Source organism: Mesocricetus auratus, unplaced genomic scaffold (genome assembly GCF_017639785.1).
Source record: "Mesocricetus auratus isolate SY011 unplaced genomic scaffold, BCM_Maur_2.0 Super-Scaffold_100008, whole genome shotgun sequence".
Classification (NCBI taxonomy): Eukaryota; Metazoa; Chordata; class Mammalia; order Rodentia; family Cricetidae; genus Mesocricetus; species Mesocricetus auratus.
Genome location: NW_024429192.1, coordinates 80,537,832 through 80,557,675, shown reverse-complemented (window position 1 = coordinate 80,557,675; position 19,844 = coordinate 80,537,832). Strand labels below are relative to the sequence as shown.

General features: G+C 48.2%; 1 protein-coding gene across 3 annotated transcripts in view; it reads right to left on the bottom strand.

Annotated features, from left to right (window-relative positions):
• Sdk1 (sidekick cell adhesion molecule 1) overlaps window positions 1–19,844 on the bottom strand; it is an 880,893-nt gene that overhangs the window by 17,891 nt on the left and 843,158 nt on the right. For all 3 annotated transcript variants that reach the window (XM_040751271.1, XM_040751272.1, XM_040751273.1), the window contains 3 exons: window positions 14,788–14,949; window positions 13,285–13,410; window positions 1,821–1,985 (listed from right to left, as the gene is read on the bottom strand). In XM_040751271.1, coding sequence (XP_040607205.1) covers window positions 1,821–1,985; window positions 13,285–13,410; window positions 14,788–14,949 — 453 coding nt within the window. The remainder of the gene's footprint in view (window positions 1–1,820; window positions 1,986–13,284; window positions 13,411–14,787; window positions 14,950–19,844) is intronic.

Here is a 19,844-nt window from a genome sequence, read left to right as displayed (position 1 = left end):
ATGATGTGCTCTACCCTGCGCTGGGAGCCAGAACAAACTGCTTCTCCCTTAAGTTGCCTTTGTCAGGGCACTGTGCCATGGTAACAGGAAGAGAAACTAGGACAGGACAGACTACTCTAGACCCCTCTGTCCTGCTCCTGACCTCACCCTTGAGAATAACCCTCATGCCTCTCCTAATCCCACCCACTTGGAAACACTGACGTACAGTGTGACCCTGCTTCCCCTCCCTGGCTCAGCCTTCCCTCAGGAGATGCTGTGTGCTTTGCTTCATTACACTTGTTGATTTCACCATGGCAACCTGGTCCCAACCATCTTGATCATTTTCTACTATCCTAGTCCCTCACATCCATCCTTTAACACTGTCACTGGAAAAATCTTCCTGGATGGAAATGCCATACCCCCGCTCCCACCCACCCACCTCCTCTACTGGCTCCTTCGAGGTCTCTGAAGCTCACTGGGCATATTTAGCTACCTGTTGGCCTCTTCCACTGGCCCAGGAGTCCCTGAAGTCTGGGGCTGTGTGTTATTTTATGTCCCTAGCAAAAATGAGCTTTATGTTCAAACCTGCTTTTGAGTCATAGATTCAAAAATGTTTCGTGTAAAAGCTGGCTTGGCAAAGGGTATGAACCCTCCTTCCTGCTTGTTCTATTTGTTCATGAAGAGAGGAAGATGGGGAAATGTCTTCTCTACAGGTGCTGGGCCTGTAGGGCCCCTCTCCTGCCTTTCAGGGGTGTCCCTGTGGGGGAGCTGGTTAAATGGCACTGAGGGTCCTGAATGATGAATCTCTTACAGGCAGAGCCAGGAGTCTGCTTCCAGCTGCCAGAACCTGCAGAAAACACTTCCACCTTCACACTAAGTATCTCATCGACTGGATGGAGAATGAATGCATGCTGGGAATAAAGGGGAAATTGGCTTTGGATAATGGCGCACCACAGGGCTCCTCGGGAGATGACAGTGTTTTGAATCCAAAGGATGTAAGTGTGGCGTCTGGCTGTGCATTCAATATCCCATGTAGAAAGTCTCATGACTCTAAGGCTGGTCACCCAGGAGTGCTGGTCAGTTCCTCCCATTGGCAGGGAAGAGCAGCCTCAGCTGTCCTGTGGGGAGTTCTCATCCTAGGGCTTGGGTCCTGATGTGAGGCCAGTGGGTGACGGTGACTAGCATTTCTGAAGGATGCTATGAGCTGACCGTGGTCCAGATGGCAGCCATGGCTGGCTTGGATGCTGTGGGATCTCAGAAGTGTTTGTGGATAATGCCCCATGGAAGAAATGAGGGAGCTGCATTCCACCTGCTGTCTGCTGAGTGTGGTTCAAGGTCACGTGGGCATGAAGCTGCTTTATACCAGTCTTTTGCAGATCAAGCAGTGTTTTGTATTCTTTTGTGTGTGTGTGTGCGTGTGCATGTGTAGGCCAGAAGTCAACCACAGGTGTCATCCTTAGGAATACCACCTATATCCCTTTTATAAGGGTCCCTCATAGCCTCGAAGTTCACTGATCAGGCTTCAGGAATCCCCCCTCTGCCTGTGCAGAGTTGAGACTGCAAATGCCTGTCATCATGAATGGGTTTGATATGACACAGAAATCTCACCTTGTTTGTAAAGTGTGCTCGGTAGTGGCTCAGGTTCTAGGGTTCTGGGAGCTGCATAGTACACAGGGTCTACCCGTGCTCCCCGCTGCAATCTGCAGCAGCCCCTCCACCCAGCTGGAGGGCAGGCCAGCCTCTCAGTCCTCCCTCTCCTCTCATGTGTGATGGGCACTTCCACTTTATGCTTCTGTCTTTGGAGAAAGGACAGCACCCCTCGAGTGTCGTGAAGGGCTTACCTGACACCGCTGTGGAAGGCCGGCTGGGTTCCCCAAAGCCTGCCTTGTTCACAGCCACCACCCGGAACTCGTAGGTCACCCCTTGCCGCAGCTTGTCCAGGCCCACGGTGTACGATGTAGCACTCCGGGGAATGTCCTTCGCAAACATGTCCCATAAACCTTCATCTGCAAGAGGGATCAGAGATGGAATTGAGGTCAGGGCAGTTCTTCTGGAGATGAGCCATAGGTACCTGCCTACCTGCCTACCTGCCAGTTCATAGTTGCCAGGGACAGAGCGTCTGATGCCAGCCTCAGAGGCTGGAGAGGATCATGGGCAGAGAGCTATGTCCCCTTCACCAGCAAATCCCAGGCATGATGATTTCTTTATTTGTTGTTGCATGTATTTATTTTGTGTGGCTATGGACATGCCATGTGGAGGTCAAGGGACAACTTGCCAGACTAAATTCCACCGTGTGAGCTCTGGCACCCAAACCAGGCTTGACTGAACCGCCTCACCGCTTGGGAGTGGCATTTTCTTATCTCTCACCTATCATAGTCTCATGGGTTCTAGGGCCCTTGGTTTCCCATTTGATGTCATCTCAGGGACACTGGCTCCCTTCTGCCTCGATGCTTTCCCTGCCTGTGCCACACACCCCATGCTGACTCTTTTGATCCCATTCTTGACCTCGAGACAGCTCTCTGCTGGACACTAGCTGGTCACCACGTGGCCCGCACTCGTAGGTTCCAACCCCGCTCTGACTGGAAACAAAACCCAGCCAGCTGGTCAGGGGACAGTCTGAGGCACAGCTTCCTTTTTCATTGCTGCCATCGCTGTGGTGGTGCACGGTGTTCTCCATGCATTGTGGACAGAACGGACATCTGTGCCCCGGGAGTGGCTGCGATCCATCTGTCTCAGGGCTCATCTCTTTCAAAGCAAAGTGTTGGATTATGTGGGAAGTGGAAGCCTGGTACATGGCTGGGGAAAACACTGTTAGAGCTCCATGTTCTCTGCTGGGATTTAGACCCTGGTTTCTGCCTTGAAGGCCACTTCCCAAATGAAAATATCTTACCAATGCCAAGTGTCTTGAGCACCTGCAGCATCAAGCCTGCCCTAAATGCAGAGTGAGCACCCACAACTGCTAGAGGGCAAACCCAGCAGTGATTCGTGGCTGAGCCTCTCACCCAGCCCCTCACTGAAGGTTTCCAGGCAGGTGCTCTACCGCGGAGCTCTGCCCCAGCCTGGCATTTTAGTCAATGATTTGGTGCTACCAGTATGCTTCTGTTGTTGTTGCTTTTTAAAGATTTTGTATTCTGGACAGATGCTTGCAAATCTGTGTTCTCAGCAATATTCACAATGCCAGGAGGTAGAAACTACCCAAGTGACCCATTCACAGATGAAGGGCTAAACAAAACATTGCATGTGCACACAATGGACTATCACTTTGCTCTCAAAATGAAGAGATTCTGACAATATGCATGGATTCTGAGGACAAGATGCCCAGTGAAACCAACCAGTCAATAATGGCCATGTACTGGACAATGTTGTTTAGACCAGGTCCTCAGGTTGATGAAATGCTGGAGACAGGATGTAGAGTGGCGTGTTTCAGGGAGTGGGAATCAGTGGTGACACAGTTTGGTTTCCAAGAGGCAAGGTGGATGGTGGTGATGTGTACACAGCACTATGAAGTCTCTTAAAGCTTAATAAGGTTAAATCACGGCGGGGAAGATGGCTCAGGAGTAAATGGTTTGCTGCATAAATATGGAGACCTGAGTTCAATACCCAGCGGGTTGTGGAGGCTCACACTTACAGTCTCAGGGCTGAGGAGGCAGTGACAGGATGATCCTTAGTGCTTGATGGACCAGTCAGCCTGGCCTGATGGGTGAGCTCCAGGCTAGAGACCCTGTGGAAAGTGACTGAGGAATGACATCTGAGGTTGATCTCTGGCTTCCACAGGGACACACACACACACACACACACACACACACACACACACACACACACACACACGGTGGCTTTTCTTTTATGCACAGTTTTCCATAGTAGGTAAATACTAAATTTATATAAATTCTGGTATTTAGGAAAATGCAAATAAGATCAAAGCCAGAAAATGTCTTATGCAGAAAAGAATCAAAAGGCCAATGGCTTTGATTCCAAAGTACCAACCAACAGAGTGAAGGAAATATACCCAATGAAATTGGGCATGGTGGCACATGCACTCACATGGTAGAGGCAGACAATCAGAAGTTCAAGTCATTCTTGGCTTCATAGCAAGTTCTAGGCTTGCCTGGGCTACACAAGGCCAAGTTTCAACAGTAACAACAACAACAACAACAAATGGAAAACCCAAAGCACTGTGGCTGAACAAACTGTCTATAACTACATAGCCTTGGTTCTGGCATTAGCTGTGTGACCTTAGGCAGAGCACTCAATCTCTCCGTGCTTTGTCTGTCAAATGGTGATAACATAGGTACATACCATGTAGGCCTGCCTTGTCGATTCAATAGTTTTTATTTATAAAGGGTTTAGCACACTGCTTCACACACAGCGCATCATGAGTGTTTGCAAATAAAATATAAATTATTCTTATTCTCCAAGGAGGCTGTTGCTAAAAGGTGGGCGCAGAGCCTAAATTGTTCCTACAGTGTAGAAATCCTTCCCAAGTTCAATTTCCTCTTACAGGCAGGACTTGAAAAAGCAGGCAATCTGGGGAAGAAAAGTCCACTGAATATACATGTGCAGACACTCTCTGTTTTTATGACCCAGGAGTGATGGGAAATGAAACCTCACCACAACTCCTTCGCAGAAGATGCACTCGGATGGATTAGCCTGTTGGTAAACAGGAGGAGATTGCCGGCATGTGAGTCTGTGTTTGCTCAGGGTTGACACTTCGCCCTGGCGAAGCCCGATAGTCACAGGTTAATGAGCGAGGTGATGCTGATGGTTTTAAAGGCATCAGCAGAGGCTGGAGCATTGTGATTTACTCCTACATATTCACATCCTTGGTTGTTGCTTATCAGGAGACCCGTCAGGGGTGGCAGTCCAGCAAACTATAGCATAGGCGATCCCTCCCCCTACCTAAAATAATCAGGCTATGTGCACAGAATGGATGCCAGTGTGGTTTATGTATTTTTAAAATATTTGTTATTATTTATATGTATGTGTGTTTATGTGAATGTACATCCCATATGTGCAGATACCTTTGACATCCAGAAGAGGGCACTGGATTTTCTGGAGCTGGAGTTATAGGCAGTGAGCTGCCAGAAAAGGATTCAGGAAACTGAACTCAGGTCCTCTGTAAAAGTAGCAAGTGACCTTAACCACTGAGCCACCTTTCCAGCCCTGGTTTATGTTTCTTACATGAATTTTGCTTAAGAGCAGTCTGGAGTGATAGGGCATTTAATACACCCAGTCTGCAGATCACTGCAACTCCTCTGATGTTCCCTTGTTCATCTACAGATATTCAGGGTCCACTCTGTGGTGGAGTGCATCTCTGCCCCTCAGGGATCAGGCATCTCTGTTCTCACAGGCCGTGTACAGTCTAGGACAGGCGGGAGAGGCAAAGCAAGAACATGTTCAACCTGCACCCCCAACATTCCAGGAAAGGACAGTTTTTCTACCCATAGCTTCAAGAGCGTGTGATCAGTTTATTTCATTGTTTATACCCAAGAGCTCTTGAACGTTTAAAGAACTCATTAAACATTAGTTCTTTTGGTCTATCCACCCCCTACCCATCAACCTCCCCATATATGTTCACCCATCCCCCACAACTCACCCATTCATCTACCTACCCACCTATGCACTGATTCACCCACCCATCCACCTACCCATTTATGCACTCACTCACCTATTCATCTGTCAACCCACCTACCAATCCACCAATTCATCCACCTATTCACTCAACCACTTACCCATCCATTTATGTATCTACCCATTCACTCATATATGCTCCAATTTACCAACTCACCCATCCATCTACCCATTCACTCACACACCCATTTCTGCACCCATCCATCCATCCATCCATCCATCCATCCATCCATCACCCCATCCATTCATCTATCCATCCATCCACCACCCCATCCATCTCTCTGCCCATCAGCCTAATCAACCACCAATCATTCGCTCACTCATCTACCTACCCATTTATCTCCCCTCCAGGCAGCCATCTTTGCTTCCCATGGCCTCTCTCAGGCCCCAACTCCATCAGACTTTCCATAGATAAAAACTACCCCTATTTTACTTCACACTTAGCTCCAAGGCCCTAAATGTTGGATGTGTTGTGGTATGTTTTCCACTAAGAAGATAATGTTATACTATAAGAGTCTAAACATAGAAATACAGACTTGCAAACTGAGTGTTGTTCAAACCCACTAAAGGTAGATGACAGCACCCGAGCCTGGAGGATTTCCATCACATCTGAGGTCTGAACACCTTTGTGTTGAGTGCTCAGTGTCCTCTGCATTCATGTTTGCTTAATATTTTCCTGTTGCCAGGGACAAATACCATTTCTCCCCCGCTTCTATCGTCACCCAAAAACTACATTTTACTTTAAGAGCTCTGTCATAGCTCCAGGAACTCTGTGCATTTTTTATAAAAACATTTTAAAATATTGATATAGGATCTCAACACTGAGCGATTTATTCAGCAATCCACTTACAGTAAAAAAAAAACGGGGAAGGGTGGTGTCATGCCAAGACGATTTTCTTCTGAATTAACAGAAGAAAATGATTGCATTTTTTATTTTGCTTAATTCTGCCTTCTGAAATTAGCATATTGTATTTGGATTATAATTCACTGGGCTATTTATCCACGCCAATATTTACATGGTGATACCCAGTGGGGTGGAGGTAGGGGACACAACAACAACAACAACAAAACAAAACGCTTGGCAGCTGTGAGAGCGGCCACTGTTTCCCAACTATGGGTTGTTTTTCTCATTTTTATTATGCTGCTAAATATCTCAATAAATCAGTGATGGAGAAAATACCTCCACAAATTTGTGAGAAAAATAACATTACAGAACTATTAACAATAATGAGATTTGTGCAACTGATTTTCCTTGTATCAGGAAGATCCCCAGTGCCTGGACTTGCATCTCAATCAGAACAAGAGAGGACAGCATGACAGTGTTTGCCACAAGAAAACCCTGGGCACTTCCCTGGGCATTTCATGCAGACAACCCAGCCATCATCAGCATGAGAAAGCTGGGACATGGCTAAAGAGAATAGCCATCCCACATCACACACAAGGCCAGGTCTCTACTGGATGATCTTGAATGGCGGATTCCTGGGCGAATTCCTGGGTGACTAGTCCCTTGGGTGACTGACTTGGTTGACTCACTGGTCCCTTGAGTGACTGATTCATCTGCTGGGTGACTGGTCTCTGGGTGGGGGTTCTCCTAGGTGACAGACCCCTTAGGTAATGGGTCTCTTAGATGATCCTTGGGTCATTAGTACATGTCTGATTGATCTCCTTCTGTTTAACTCTCAGTTGCCTGGTCCTCTGATAGTCACAAGATAACAGTTATGGGTGACTTTGGGTTCCTGGCGACTGATTACCTGCATGACTAACCTCCTGGGTGATGACTGATACCCTGGGTAATTGATCCCTGCATGACTGGTTCTCAAATGACTGATGCCTGGATGAATGGTTGGCAGATTCTCAGGTGACCGACCCCTGGATAATCCTTCCCATTGACTCCCTCTTGACTGATTCCGGGGATTATCAGTCTTGTTTCTTAGCACACTATCAGAGAAAGGTCTTAAGAAAGCAGGGAAGCACCAGGACACAGACGCAAATGTTCCTAAGGAAGTGGCACTGTCACCACAGATCTAACATCCCCCAGAGATGAGTGGAACTGCGGAGTTCAGCTCTCTGCATGGGTGTTCCTTAGAGAAGACAGACTGTGATTTTCCCCCTCCATTGTGTTGTTTACTGGAAGAAAGAGAATGGAGACCCTAAAAACGGAAGGCTCTTCCAGTACTAACACATCTGTTGTTAAAGTCTATGCTTGCTTCTAGAGGACGGGATGAGTCAGCTTTTATCTCTCAATGCCGGCATCTCCCCAGCCCCAATGTAAGGGATGCATTCGCTCCCATATGCTATCCCATCTTTTCTAAACCAGGACAGAGCCCAATGCAGCATGACCAAGGGGCCTTCGCTGGATGTATCCCTCCAATGCCCAGGCATAAGCGCTGCAGGTATCAGGGCAGACGCATACCAATACAGAAGTTTGATTTCATGGCCAATTAAACAGGGTCTCCATGCTGAATGAAACTGTCACTCACCACCGAGACTTCGAGTTCCACTAACTCACAAAGCCAACAGCCTGACCGCCAGCCTGGAGCTCTGAGTGAGTGGACGGCTGGCAGTCATTTATTTCTTAAGTACTGCCGTTTCTCTCTGTATAAACGGTCCAGCTAGGAGGTGAGGCTTAAACAACAGGCTAAATACCACTGCCAATAAAAATGCCTTTTGTCTGGTCCTTACCCAGGGTAGAAGACAGCACTTGGTGCACGTCTCATGGCAGGGATGGCCAGGGAAGGAGACTGACCCAGGAAAGGAGGAGGACACCCAAGCACTGGGGGCAGGGGGAGGGTGGCATGAGGCATAGCCCTGGCTGAGGTCCACATGCTATATCTGCTGACGCGGGGTGTTCAAACCTTCAAAGAATACGAACCTATTTCTTTATTTCTTTATTTCTTATGCATGTATGTGTGTGCACGTGTGCATGTGTAGGCCAGAGGAAAACCTCTGCTGTCATTTCACAGATACTGTTCCCCTTGGCTTTTGAGGCCAAGGCTTGCTTATTCGACTGACTATCCAGAGGGCTTCAGGGATCTGCCCGTCTCTGCCTCCCTACAGCTGGGATTCCAAGCATGCATCATCATGTCTGGTTTTATTGAGCACAGGTTCTAGGAATTAAACTCAGGTCCTCATGCTTGCATGACAAGCACTGTATCAACTCAGCCACCTCTCCAGCTCCATATGAGTTTATTTTTGAAACAGGGTCTCCCTATGTAGCCTGGGCTGACCTAGAATTCACTATCCTCCTGCCTCATCCTCTGGAATGCTGACAAGACAAGCCTGCACCATCATGCCCAGCTTGGAACTATTGGTTTCTTCCTGATTCAGTTTAAACTCTCCTTGCCAAGAACTGACAACAAACACCGTGAATGTGAAAGGACTTGGGGTGCACCCAGGAGGGTTGGGGGTAGAGAGGCCCAGTCCTTTGCCTGCAGGCTGAGACATCATCTGTGAAAACAGCAATACAATGTCTGTCTGCCTTGGGTGCATCCTAAATATATATTTCATGGCCTCTTTGGAGAGGAAAGTATATTTATAGTGCCTTTAGTGCCATTCCAGTGTATTGTGTAAATATGTAAATTAGGCTCCGAGAGCTACACAGCAAAATGCCTTGGAATAATTTGCGTAAATAAATCATCCGAGTCTGCCCACCACATAGCTGTTTTCCAGGCGCCTTTTGCGACAGGCTTCCAGGGGAGGCTCGTTTACAATTTAGAGAAATGAACCAGCTGGTCAGCCATCCTGGTGGAGCTTGATGGCCATGTCCACAGGCTACACTCAGGGACCACCCTCTCTGGACTAAGAGAGTCTGTGACTTAGCCTGATGCTACTGCTGGGTGCAGTGACCATGGGCTCTTCTGCAAAATCTTCAGGGGTGAAGACAGAGATGAGGACAGACGGGGGACACAGTGTTGATGGCTTTGTCTTCAGGAGGGCAGGCAAGGATGTGGCTGGGCAGGGACACAGCAGGCTGAACAGACCATGTGGGCCACGGGACACCTACTGCTAAGTGTCTCGGTACCCCTAGATGCCAGGCGGGCAGGGCTTAGCACAAACCAGGGCTCCGCACTGAGAAGGCCTTGCCAGGGAGCTTCAGTGGAGAAAATGAGAAGATACAGTGTTTAATGGTTTGTGTAATGAGGCCTGAAATAGATGACAGCTGAGATCCAGAGGCCCCTGGGTCCCAGCAAGGTGTTTAAATATTGACAATCTGTAAAAGCTTGTGTGCCGCTGTGAGCTGTGACTGGCCTGCGTTGCAGAGGGGATGGGGCATCGTGCTCTGTGTGTGTGTGTGTGTGTGTGTGTGTGTGTGTGTGTGTGTGTGTGTGGCCGTGGTCAGTTAGCAAGATTCACAAGGGGGCATGGGTGGCAATTGTCTTTCAGTGTCAGTGGCAAGACAGCCTCGAAAGTCAACTCTGAACATAGAGTCACTGTAGAGAGCTGGTTGGCTGTCTTTGAGGCCGTGGAGAAGGCCCCAGAACCTTCAGTGACTTGGGAGTCCGTCTCTAGAGCTGGCCAGTGCCTCACTTCTTATCTAGTGCCCCTAGTCCAGCAAGCTGGAGCCGAAGAATTTTCCTTTCTTTCCCTTCCTTCCTTCCTTCCTTCCTTCCTTCCTTCCTTCCTTCCTTCCTTCCTTCCTTCCTTCCTCCCTCCCTCCCTTCCTTCCTTCCTTCCTTTGTCTCTCCCTCCCTCCCTCCCTTCCTTCTTTCCTTCCTTCCTTCCTTCCTTCCTTCCTTCCTTCCTTCCTTCCTTTGTCTCTCCCTCCCTCCCTTCCTTCCCTCCCTTCCTTCCCCTCCCTCTCCCCTTCCTTCTTGTCCCTCCCTCCCTCCCCCTCTCTCCCCCTCCCTCCCCCTCCCTTCCTCCCCCTCCCTCTCTCCCTTTCTCCCTCCCTTTGTGTGTTTTCATTCTTTGACAATTTCATCTTAACAAAATTTTCCCATTGCCCTCCACCCAGGAAGAAGCTGCAAGTGTGTTTGTTTTGTGTATGTGTGTGCACATAGGTGTGTCCATGCAAACATGCATAGGTAGCACCACGGGCATGTGCATGATGTGACACATGTGTGTAGAAGATAACCTCGGGTGTTGGTCCCCATCTCTCACTTCATCTCAAGCAGGATCTCGTTTGTTGATGCTACACCAGCAGCTAGCAGGCTCACACACTTTTCAGGGACCCCTCCCACCTCTACCTCCCAGCTTGCTGTGGGAGCATCAGGTCGCAGGATGTTTTGATGTGTCTAATGGTTAGGCATGCTCTAAGACAGATGTGTCCAATGGTTAGGCATGTTCTAAGACAGATGTGTCCAATGGTGTCCAATGGAGCCTCCTTAAATACCAGACCAAAATGGCTCCTAATACTACAGCCCAGCTGGCATTGGGAAAGAAGCCACTTCCTGAAGCGTGCCTGGTGCCTCACCTGTGTTCACACGCAGGTGTTCCTTGGGCGCCATGTAACCATCTGAAGGTCACGGTGAAGCTGCTTAGCATTCTCCATGTCTGGTGACACCCTTCCCCCGCCCCAGTCCAGCTCCCAGTGGCAATACCCAACTGAAACCATCAGAAACTCATTTTTCAATAACGGCCACCCTTCATTATTGAAACCAAATGGAACTTTCACGCACGGTAGGTGGGAATGTAGATTAGGTCTGTCACTATGGAGAACAGGATGGAGCCTCCTCAGAAAATCTAAAAACAAAACTGTGGATGATCCAGCGGTCTCAGTGCTGGGTACACAGCCAAGGAAAATGAGGTCAGCATGTCCAAGAGATAGCTTTGCTGTCTATGATGGGGACTCAGTCTAGATGCCTGTCAATGGAGGAATGGAAAAAGGAAGTGTGCTATAAACACACTACGGAGTATTGCTAAGTCATAAAAAAGAACCGCTCCTGTCACTTACAGCAAAACTGTATGGAGCTGGAAGAGACCATGTTAAGTTAAATAACCCAGGCACAGAAACACACGTATCTGTACTTGGCCTCACATGTGGGAACCAACAAAGCAACGCGACTTGGAGAATGCTAGTTACAGAGTTTTGCTGTGGTTGGGTGTGGTCAGTGCCTGCTCTATCCGGTGTCATGGTTGGTATATGAACTGCCTCCCACCGGCTTGTGTGCTGAATGTTTGGCTATTTCAGAGGCAGACCTAGCTGGAGGAAGCAGGGTACTGTGGTGGGCCCTTGGTTCTCGCCCCTTCCTGTCCCTGTGTCTGCTTCCTGTCTACTATGGAGAGGGAGGACTGATGATCAAAGGGATTAAGACTGGGCTGGTTTAACCCCCAGAAACAGCTGACCAGACAAAGGTTAACTCTTGAATCCCAGGCATCAGCCTGGGAATCCAGCATGGGACTGATCAAGACCCCCTGAATCTGGGTGTCAGTGAGGAGGCCTAGGGAATCTATTGAGCCTTGGGCAGCAGCTCAGTACCCATCCCAAGTATACACACGGACTTTGGACTCCCATAGAACAATGTGAGGTGCACTGGCACCCTGAACTCTTGGGGAAGGGTCTAGACCCTGCCCTTATATGAAATGACAGACTATGGGCACCCCAATGGAGGGCCTCACCCTCCCTGGGGGAATGAGGGGATAATGGGGTGGGGGTTGGGGGGAGGGCACAGGAGGAGGGGAGGGAATGGGAGAGGGACCTGGAACTGACTTGTGAAGCAACCTCGTTTCTTATCTAAATTTAAACTGGAAAACAAAATATATAAAAAAAAGTGAGCAAGATATAAAGAAGTTAGGAGGAGGGAAATAAGGCAGGAGTGTATGGTGTGTGTGTGTGTGGTATGTGTGTGTGTGTGTGTGGTGTATGAGTATGTGTGTGTGTGAGTGTGTGTGTATGTGTGTGGTGTGAGTGTGTGTGTGGTATATGAGTATGTGTGTGTGAGTGTGTGTGTATGTGTGGTGTATGCACATATGACTGCAGCTCTGCACCCACACCAGGCTAGAGAAGGATGTCAGGCACCCTGCTCTGTCACCCTCACCTTATTCTCTCACTGAGCCTTCAGCGAGGCTGGCATCCAGCCAGCCCCACCCACCTCTACCTCCCACAGCACTGGGGTTACAGGTACAAATGCACACATAGCCATGCCTTGCTTCTGATGCAGTGTTGGGGATTTGAACTCAAGTTCCCATGCTTGTACAGTAAACCTTCTTACTAAGACATCTTCCAAGCCCAGGAAGGGACCTCAGCCCTCATTTTCAGGAGCCTGAAAGGCACAGCACTTGATGTGTCATTTTCTCTATTAATAAGGACGTTTGTAATTATCCAAAGTGAGCAAGGCTCCTTCCACAGGCTGCCAGCATTAGACCCCCGAGACGAGTCCCTGAAACACTTCTCTATCTTCCTGATGAGCTGAAATGTCTTCGAGTGTCCTTTGCCTCTCATCTACCCTTTTCTGAGAGTGACAATTATCATTGCTCTCAGTGTCATGCGGCTAAGGCACCAGAAATTGAATGCCCGAGAGGTTAAGAACACAGCTGTGGTTACTAGGCACTAAGAAGGAACGAGAAATGAGCCTCGTCTTCCACACACACCCCCTACCTCAGTCCTGCTAGGGCAATGCAGGGAAGGGAGGCCAGAAACCCCACAGGCCATAGCCTTCAGTGTGACTGAGATATTGCTGTGTGGCCATAGCCTGATTCTGGTGTCTGGGCAGGAGTGCACATCCCCACTGCACCTACCTGATGGCCTGGCTTCAATGACGTAGCCTGTAGTGGGAGTGTTCCCAGCGTTTCCCTCTGTCCACTGCAGGGTCAGCTCAGAGGAAGATTTGGTGACAAGGACATTTCTTGGAGAGCCTGGGGACCCTGTGGGATAAAAGGAGTAAAGTGAGTAGACATTGGCCTTGAAGGGACTAGTCACCCTCAGTGGGTACAGAAATGTTGAACTCATTTGTATTAAAGTTGTATCAAAGATTTTGGAGGGGGACTTTTCTCTGTGTAAGTATTAAAGATTTTTAAATTTCTATTTATTTATGGTGTGTGTGTGTGTGTGTGTGCGGTAGTTTTATGGTTGGGGATCTCCATAACATGAAGGACTATGTATTAAGGGTGGCAGCATTAGGAAGGTTGAGAACCTCTGTCTCAGATCCAGAACTATAGACAGTTATTAGTTATCCTCATGTGCACTGGGAGTGGACTTGGGTCCTCTGCAAGAGCAGCAAGTGACCCTGACCACTGAGACATCCTCCAGCCCTCAACTGTTTTTTGAGTCAGGGTCTTGGTACACAGCCAAGGTTAGCCTTAACAATGTCCCCTTCCCATCTTCTAGGTGCTGGGATTACAGGCCTGTGTCACCCACTGACTCTATCCAGGTTTCCTTCCCTCATTGCAGCAGGGGTTTGGTATGAAGCACACAGGCGATTGTGTGCCTCTTCAGTCGTAGAACATGAGGGGTGGTAGACACAGGTACATGCTTGGAGCTCACCTGCAACCAGGTCTCATCTATTAGTGGGCATAAGGTTCATTGAGAAGTCTTATCTCCAAAGATATGTGACAGAGTGACTGGGAAAGACACTCGACACGGACTTCTGGTATCTACAGGTATATGCTGTGCTTGCAGATACCCGTGCACATATACACATATACACCACACACACACACACACACACACACACATTCACACAATTAAAAACAATAAGAGTTGGGCTGGCTGTGTGCCCACAATCCCAGCACAGAGGAGGCAGAGAAAGGAAGATCGCTGGGCTGCATGTAAAGATTGTATATATTAAAACGTTTTAAAATTTTGTTTTTCTCTTAAGGTGTTCTTTTGTTTGTTTTTTTTTCCAGAAAACAAAAAAAATTATATGCTTAACATTTAAGTACTTGTTTCTGTGTATGTAATGAGTCTACCCACAGAAGCTCATGACATGTGCATTTTGCTTTGCTATTTATTTATTAGAGACAGGGTCTCATATAGCTCTGGTTATTCCCAATTCTGCAGTTGAGGATGGCCTTGAACTCCTGAGCCTCCTGCCTGCACCTCCTGAGTGCTGACATTTCAAGTGGGCACCCCCTGCTCCTCCCCCCTCCATGCCTGGCTTACAACGTGTTTTGGAAACTTCCAAGGCATTTTCTGGCTGCTGGACCCAAAATATTTGTCTGAGAATGTCCCTGAATCACCAACCCACAAAACAGGTGAGAGCTATGGTGCTCAGCTGCAGTCTTCAGTGCAGGCCCACTCACCCTCGGCTGGCCCTGCAGTGACATTGGCTTGAAGCTCTGGCCCATAGGCGATGGTCCGCGCCTGGACACGGAAGAAATAGGTCACCCCCTTGGTGAGGTCCCGCACCTTCAGCCAGCGTTGCCAGTTCCCTTTCACGTCCACAGTCACCACCTTGCTCACACCTGGAATGGCCACAAAAACACAGGGAAGAGGGGCCTGAGCTTGGAGAAGCAATTGAGCATGTCTGATCTGTTGCGATAAGAAAGAAGACCGCTCCGGCAGCTACGAAGGGAGCATTGCTTACAATTAGGAGGCGTTTAAACGGTGATCCCGGCCAATTTTCAGCCCAGATACGTGTAATTAGAGTTTAACCTTGATAAGTGACTCTGTCCAAGAAACCAGCAAGCCTGTGACAGTCACAAGGGGAATGGCACTGGCCTCACTGAGGACAGCGGGGGGGGGGTGCCTAAGCAGGACTCCCAGGCTGCATCCTGGAGACCAACCCCTTTCCACTCTGCCTCCAGCTGGAGTCCGGCCTCACTTCAGAGGTTGACGGCACACTTCCGATTTAGTCAGCAGGAGGGGAGGGTGTGGAGGAGGCTGGCTTCAGTGCAAAGGTGAGCTTCCCCAGTGATGGGTCTGCAGCTGACTTAGCTGGCTGTGTGGCTTGCAAGTCTCAAGCAATTTTTGGGAACATCACCCACAGACTTTGGAGTGAAAATGATCTTAAATCTGTGCCTCTAAGTACTAACCCTTAGCTCAGAGAATGAGAGCCACATAAGACACAGAAATATATAAATGAACACATAATGTCCCATGAAGAGCTGGAGTTCCCATAATTCATAGATATGTTTCAGGACCCTTGATAATCTCCCGAGACTGAGGATATATGTGTGTGGGTATATATAGACATGCATGGCTTTCCCAAAGAACCAGAGGTAACTGTCCTTCCATGTTACATTGCTGGCACTCTTTGTGTATTATTTTGCTTAAACTATTGAGGCTTTATTAAGCAAAATAAGGTTGAGATAAATTTGAATGCTGTGCAATAGCAGTGAGAGTCCATTTGATCACCAAGACAGTCAGAGTGACTAATGAGACAGCAAGATACAATGCATGGATACACCGAGTGGCTACTGAGTGACTAATGGGAAGGTAGTGTATACAGGATGAATATTCTGGGAAACTATCTTATAACTCAGATAGCTAACAGAAGGGTAGCACATTAAGCATGAATATGCTAAATGGCAATTAGTCTGATGGCTGAGACAGTCCTGAGTAACAGGAGGGTAGCACACACAGCAGTGACACTCTGAACAAAGGCAATTCACATCTTGGCCAACATGCAGGAGGATGGAGGGAGATTTAGGCAAAGTGCTTGGGATTACGCACACTTTCAAACTTATAAATGGTTTAGTTCCCCAAATAATAATTTTGAATTGTGGTTGATTTCAGGTAAGTGATATTGCAGAGAAAGAATCAAAGAATAATGAGCATTGCTATACAATTAGACTGTGAGATTTAACATTTGGTGGAAAGAATAATTACTGAAAATTACATAAATACACATTTCCCAGGAGGGCAAATGAGGTTCTTTGCTTCTCTGGGTTTGAAAACAATGGAGTGTTTTTTGTTTGCTTTTTTTAAAGTTAGGTAAGCACTTGGCTATGGGACTTCTCCGAGCTCTCACTCATCTCTGCCAGGCACATCTGATGACACGAGGAAGTAGTCCTTCCATGTCTTCCAGGTCAGCAGATGCGTGTTCCTGGAGCCTTGTGAAGAGCTGGACACGGGGATGGTGCCTCCTGCTGAGCACCGATGCTCCCAGTCTGCCCTCAGTATGAGGTAATCGCAGTGAAGTGTGTCTCTTTAACGCCACATGGGCTTCTTTCAGAGGAACCAAAGTACCATCTGATTCAAAACTGATCCATTGTTCCAAGCCATCAGAGCATGCATCTGTAGACCCCAGATCTCCAAAATGCCTCTTAGCTGATTTGTTACACTCAGATTTTGTCTTTAATATAAGTTTGTGTCAGCTGAGTTACTGTCTTCTGAATTACTTCTGGGTGATTTAAACAACTTCTCTTTTACCCTCCTTGCTGGGGGGGGATTGCTGTAGAAAAATGTGGTCATTTCCACCTGGGGATCTGGACCTACCATCACACATGCTACTCAAGAAAGAGGTTACAAGGATGGTGGGTGACACAGGGTGGCTGTCACTGCAAACAAGCTCGGTCCTCTCAGGCGTAAGACTGTCCTTCAGTGGTTCCTTCTGTTCTTAGAAAAGCTTAGTTCTCTCTGGGGCACATGCAAACCCATTTAGTGACTTCATGCATTTGATCCCGCCCAGAGGACTAGCCATCCAGACCTTCCCTCCATCTCAAGTGTGTCAGAATTTTATTTATTTAGTCAATTTTAAAACCATGCCCTGCACTATGAAGCCTTGGGGTATAATCTCATAGAACTACTACAGTTTAAAACATATTTAAGAAACATAAAAATATCTCTGCCATAAAATCAGATTCCCTAAAACATGGCTCGGGGCTCAAAAGGCTTAGTGCTCTACGCAGCTCAGTGCTCCAGGGGCACAGTCTGTGAGACATGATGCTGAGTCCTACAGTGTTGCAGTTGTGTGGAAATGCAGTGTGTGGTATTTTTGTAGCATGGTGCTTGCACTAGTATGATACTCTGATGGCTGGTGCTCCTAGTGGCAGGGTACTATGCTGGTGAGTGATCATAATGTACTGACGGTCCTCCCAGTGTTTGGTTACTCCCAGTGAAGCAGTGCTCCAGTTTGGTAATATTTCACATGTTGTTGGACTCCCACTAGTGTAGTACTCCAGTGGAGTAATTTCCCAGTCATGGGGTGCTCTTAATGGGAGTGGTGCTCTAATGTGTTATTAGTCCCAGGGGGTAAGGATGATCTCAGTGGGGTGATGATCCTAATTTAGTGGTGCTTCCAGTAGGGTGATGGTTCTAGTGATGTGATACTCCCAATGGGGTGGTGCTCCCCATGGGAGTAGTACTCCTGGTGGTTTCATCGTGTGTCTAGATGAACGTTTGCTTCCCCCACTCCTGGTAGCAGCAAGAAAAGTTCTCAGAGATGCATGAAGCAGAAGGCAGAGAAGAGCAAAGACAAGCACTTCCTGTCTGCCACTCAGCCAAGAGAGGTTCTCTTGGAAGTTTGCGGTCCTAGGTCAGCAGGTGAAGAATTGCAGAAGCCTTAGATCCAGGTACGTTCTGTTTCATCAGCTAATTATTTAAGTTTCTTTGTTGAAGTACTAGTGATGAACCCATACCTTACATATCTAGGCAGGTGCTCTACCACTGAGTCACACCCCAGCCCCTCACTGGGGAATTCTAGGCAGGTGCTCTACCACTGAGACACACTCTCTTCCCTCACTGGAGGATTCTAGGCAGGTACTTTATCACTGAATCACACCCTAACCCTCTTTTTTACTTTTTGTTTTGAGGCAGTGTCTCATAAAGTTGTCAAAGGTAGTCTCCAACTCTCTGGAGTCCAGTCAGGCCTTGAACTTGTGCTCCTGCCTCAGCCTCTTGAGTGGCTGGGAGTGCAGGCTTGCTTCACCAGGCTCAGCTTTCCTGGTTGTTCAGAAGTTGATAGTCTCCATGGGAGTTAATGAGATAAACTGGAAGCTCAGCGAGCAGCAAGGGTCCCAAACAGGTTATTGTTGTTGGGAAACACAGAGTCCTGGAACACCTGAGTTTCTGTGATGAACCCAGGACCCTCCCCTCTGCACCTCTCTGTAACCTATTCCACAGTCTAGTGATTCAAAACAGACCCTGTTAGTGCCTGAAGCAGGGGGATTACTGAAATATCCAGGCTAGTCTGGGCCATGCCGTGAATTCTAGGCCAGCCTGGACTCTACAGTAAGATTCTTGCTCAAAACCAAACTATCACCATCTGACTTGGCTCTTGTTCCTTCTAGCCAGCCTCTGTTGGGCTGGCTTAGTTGATTCTGGCTCAGGCCTATGTCTGCATCACACAGCAAGTCTCAGCTTGAATGGCTAAGGCAGGGTTGTTTCACCCTCAGCTGCCTGTTAATCAAGGCAAGGGAGGTGCTGGGTCACCCTGCAGGCCTGTTGAGGTGCGTATTTGTGTGCAAGTGTGCAGCATGAGTGCATAAAAGTGTGTGTGTGTAGGCAGGGTTCCAGTGTGTCCTGTGTTCAGACATCTGTTGATTTCTGCTTGCTTCATGATGGCTGAGTTTCCGCTGGCCATGTGAGTCACACAGCCACAACCAGAGTAAGCTGCTGAGGGGTATTGATTCAGGAGGCTAGAGTGGTGAGACCTTGTCCATGGTCACCTCATTCTTGCAGGGTCATTCATGGGTCTTTTGTGGCTCAGTTGCTGCTGCTTACAGACAACTCAGTAGTGCTGCTGGTTGGGCTGTGTGCTTCTGGCCACCAACAAGCTGGGAGGCGGAGCCTGGGATCAGCCATGACAGACATGCAGGAGGAGGTGGGGATGTATTAGGTCAGTGCAGCGTTCAAATGCAGGGCTACAGAGTGAGTCTGAGGCCAGCCTAGGGTACAGAGTAAGTGTGAATGTAGCCTGGCCTGCAATGTAAGTGCTGTCTCAGAACAAAAGCAAAATCAAGGATCTGGGTGTCTGGATAACTTGCTCTTGGATTGTCTGTGTTGAGTCCTGGCTGTCATCGACCTATGGTGCCAATAAGGGGTCACAAAGTCACAATCCTGTCCTCTGGTCCCAGTTCTCAGCATGGCACAGACACGGCTGCCTATGGCAGGAACATTTGTGAGGAAGTAGTTAGACACACAGAGAGGCAATGCCAGAAACAGAACATCTTGTCACTTATGAAAAGAGGTGAAAATGGGTACAACTGAAGTGATTCCACTGGCTGTCACTTGGGGAGTGACAAGAACACACCTGGCTGCGCAGCCAGTGGCCTGTCTGGAATATGAAATAATGAATCACCCGGCACTCTGTCTCCAATGCTCACTTTTGGATGGGCTGTCAGGAGCACAAGCTCTTCAGTTCCCTAAGCTCCTTCAGAGCTCTGTACATACACTGGACTGCCTGGGTTCCAGCCAC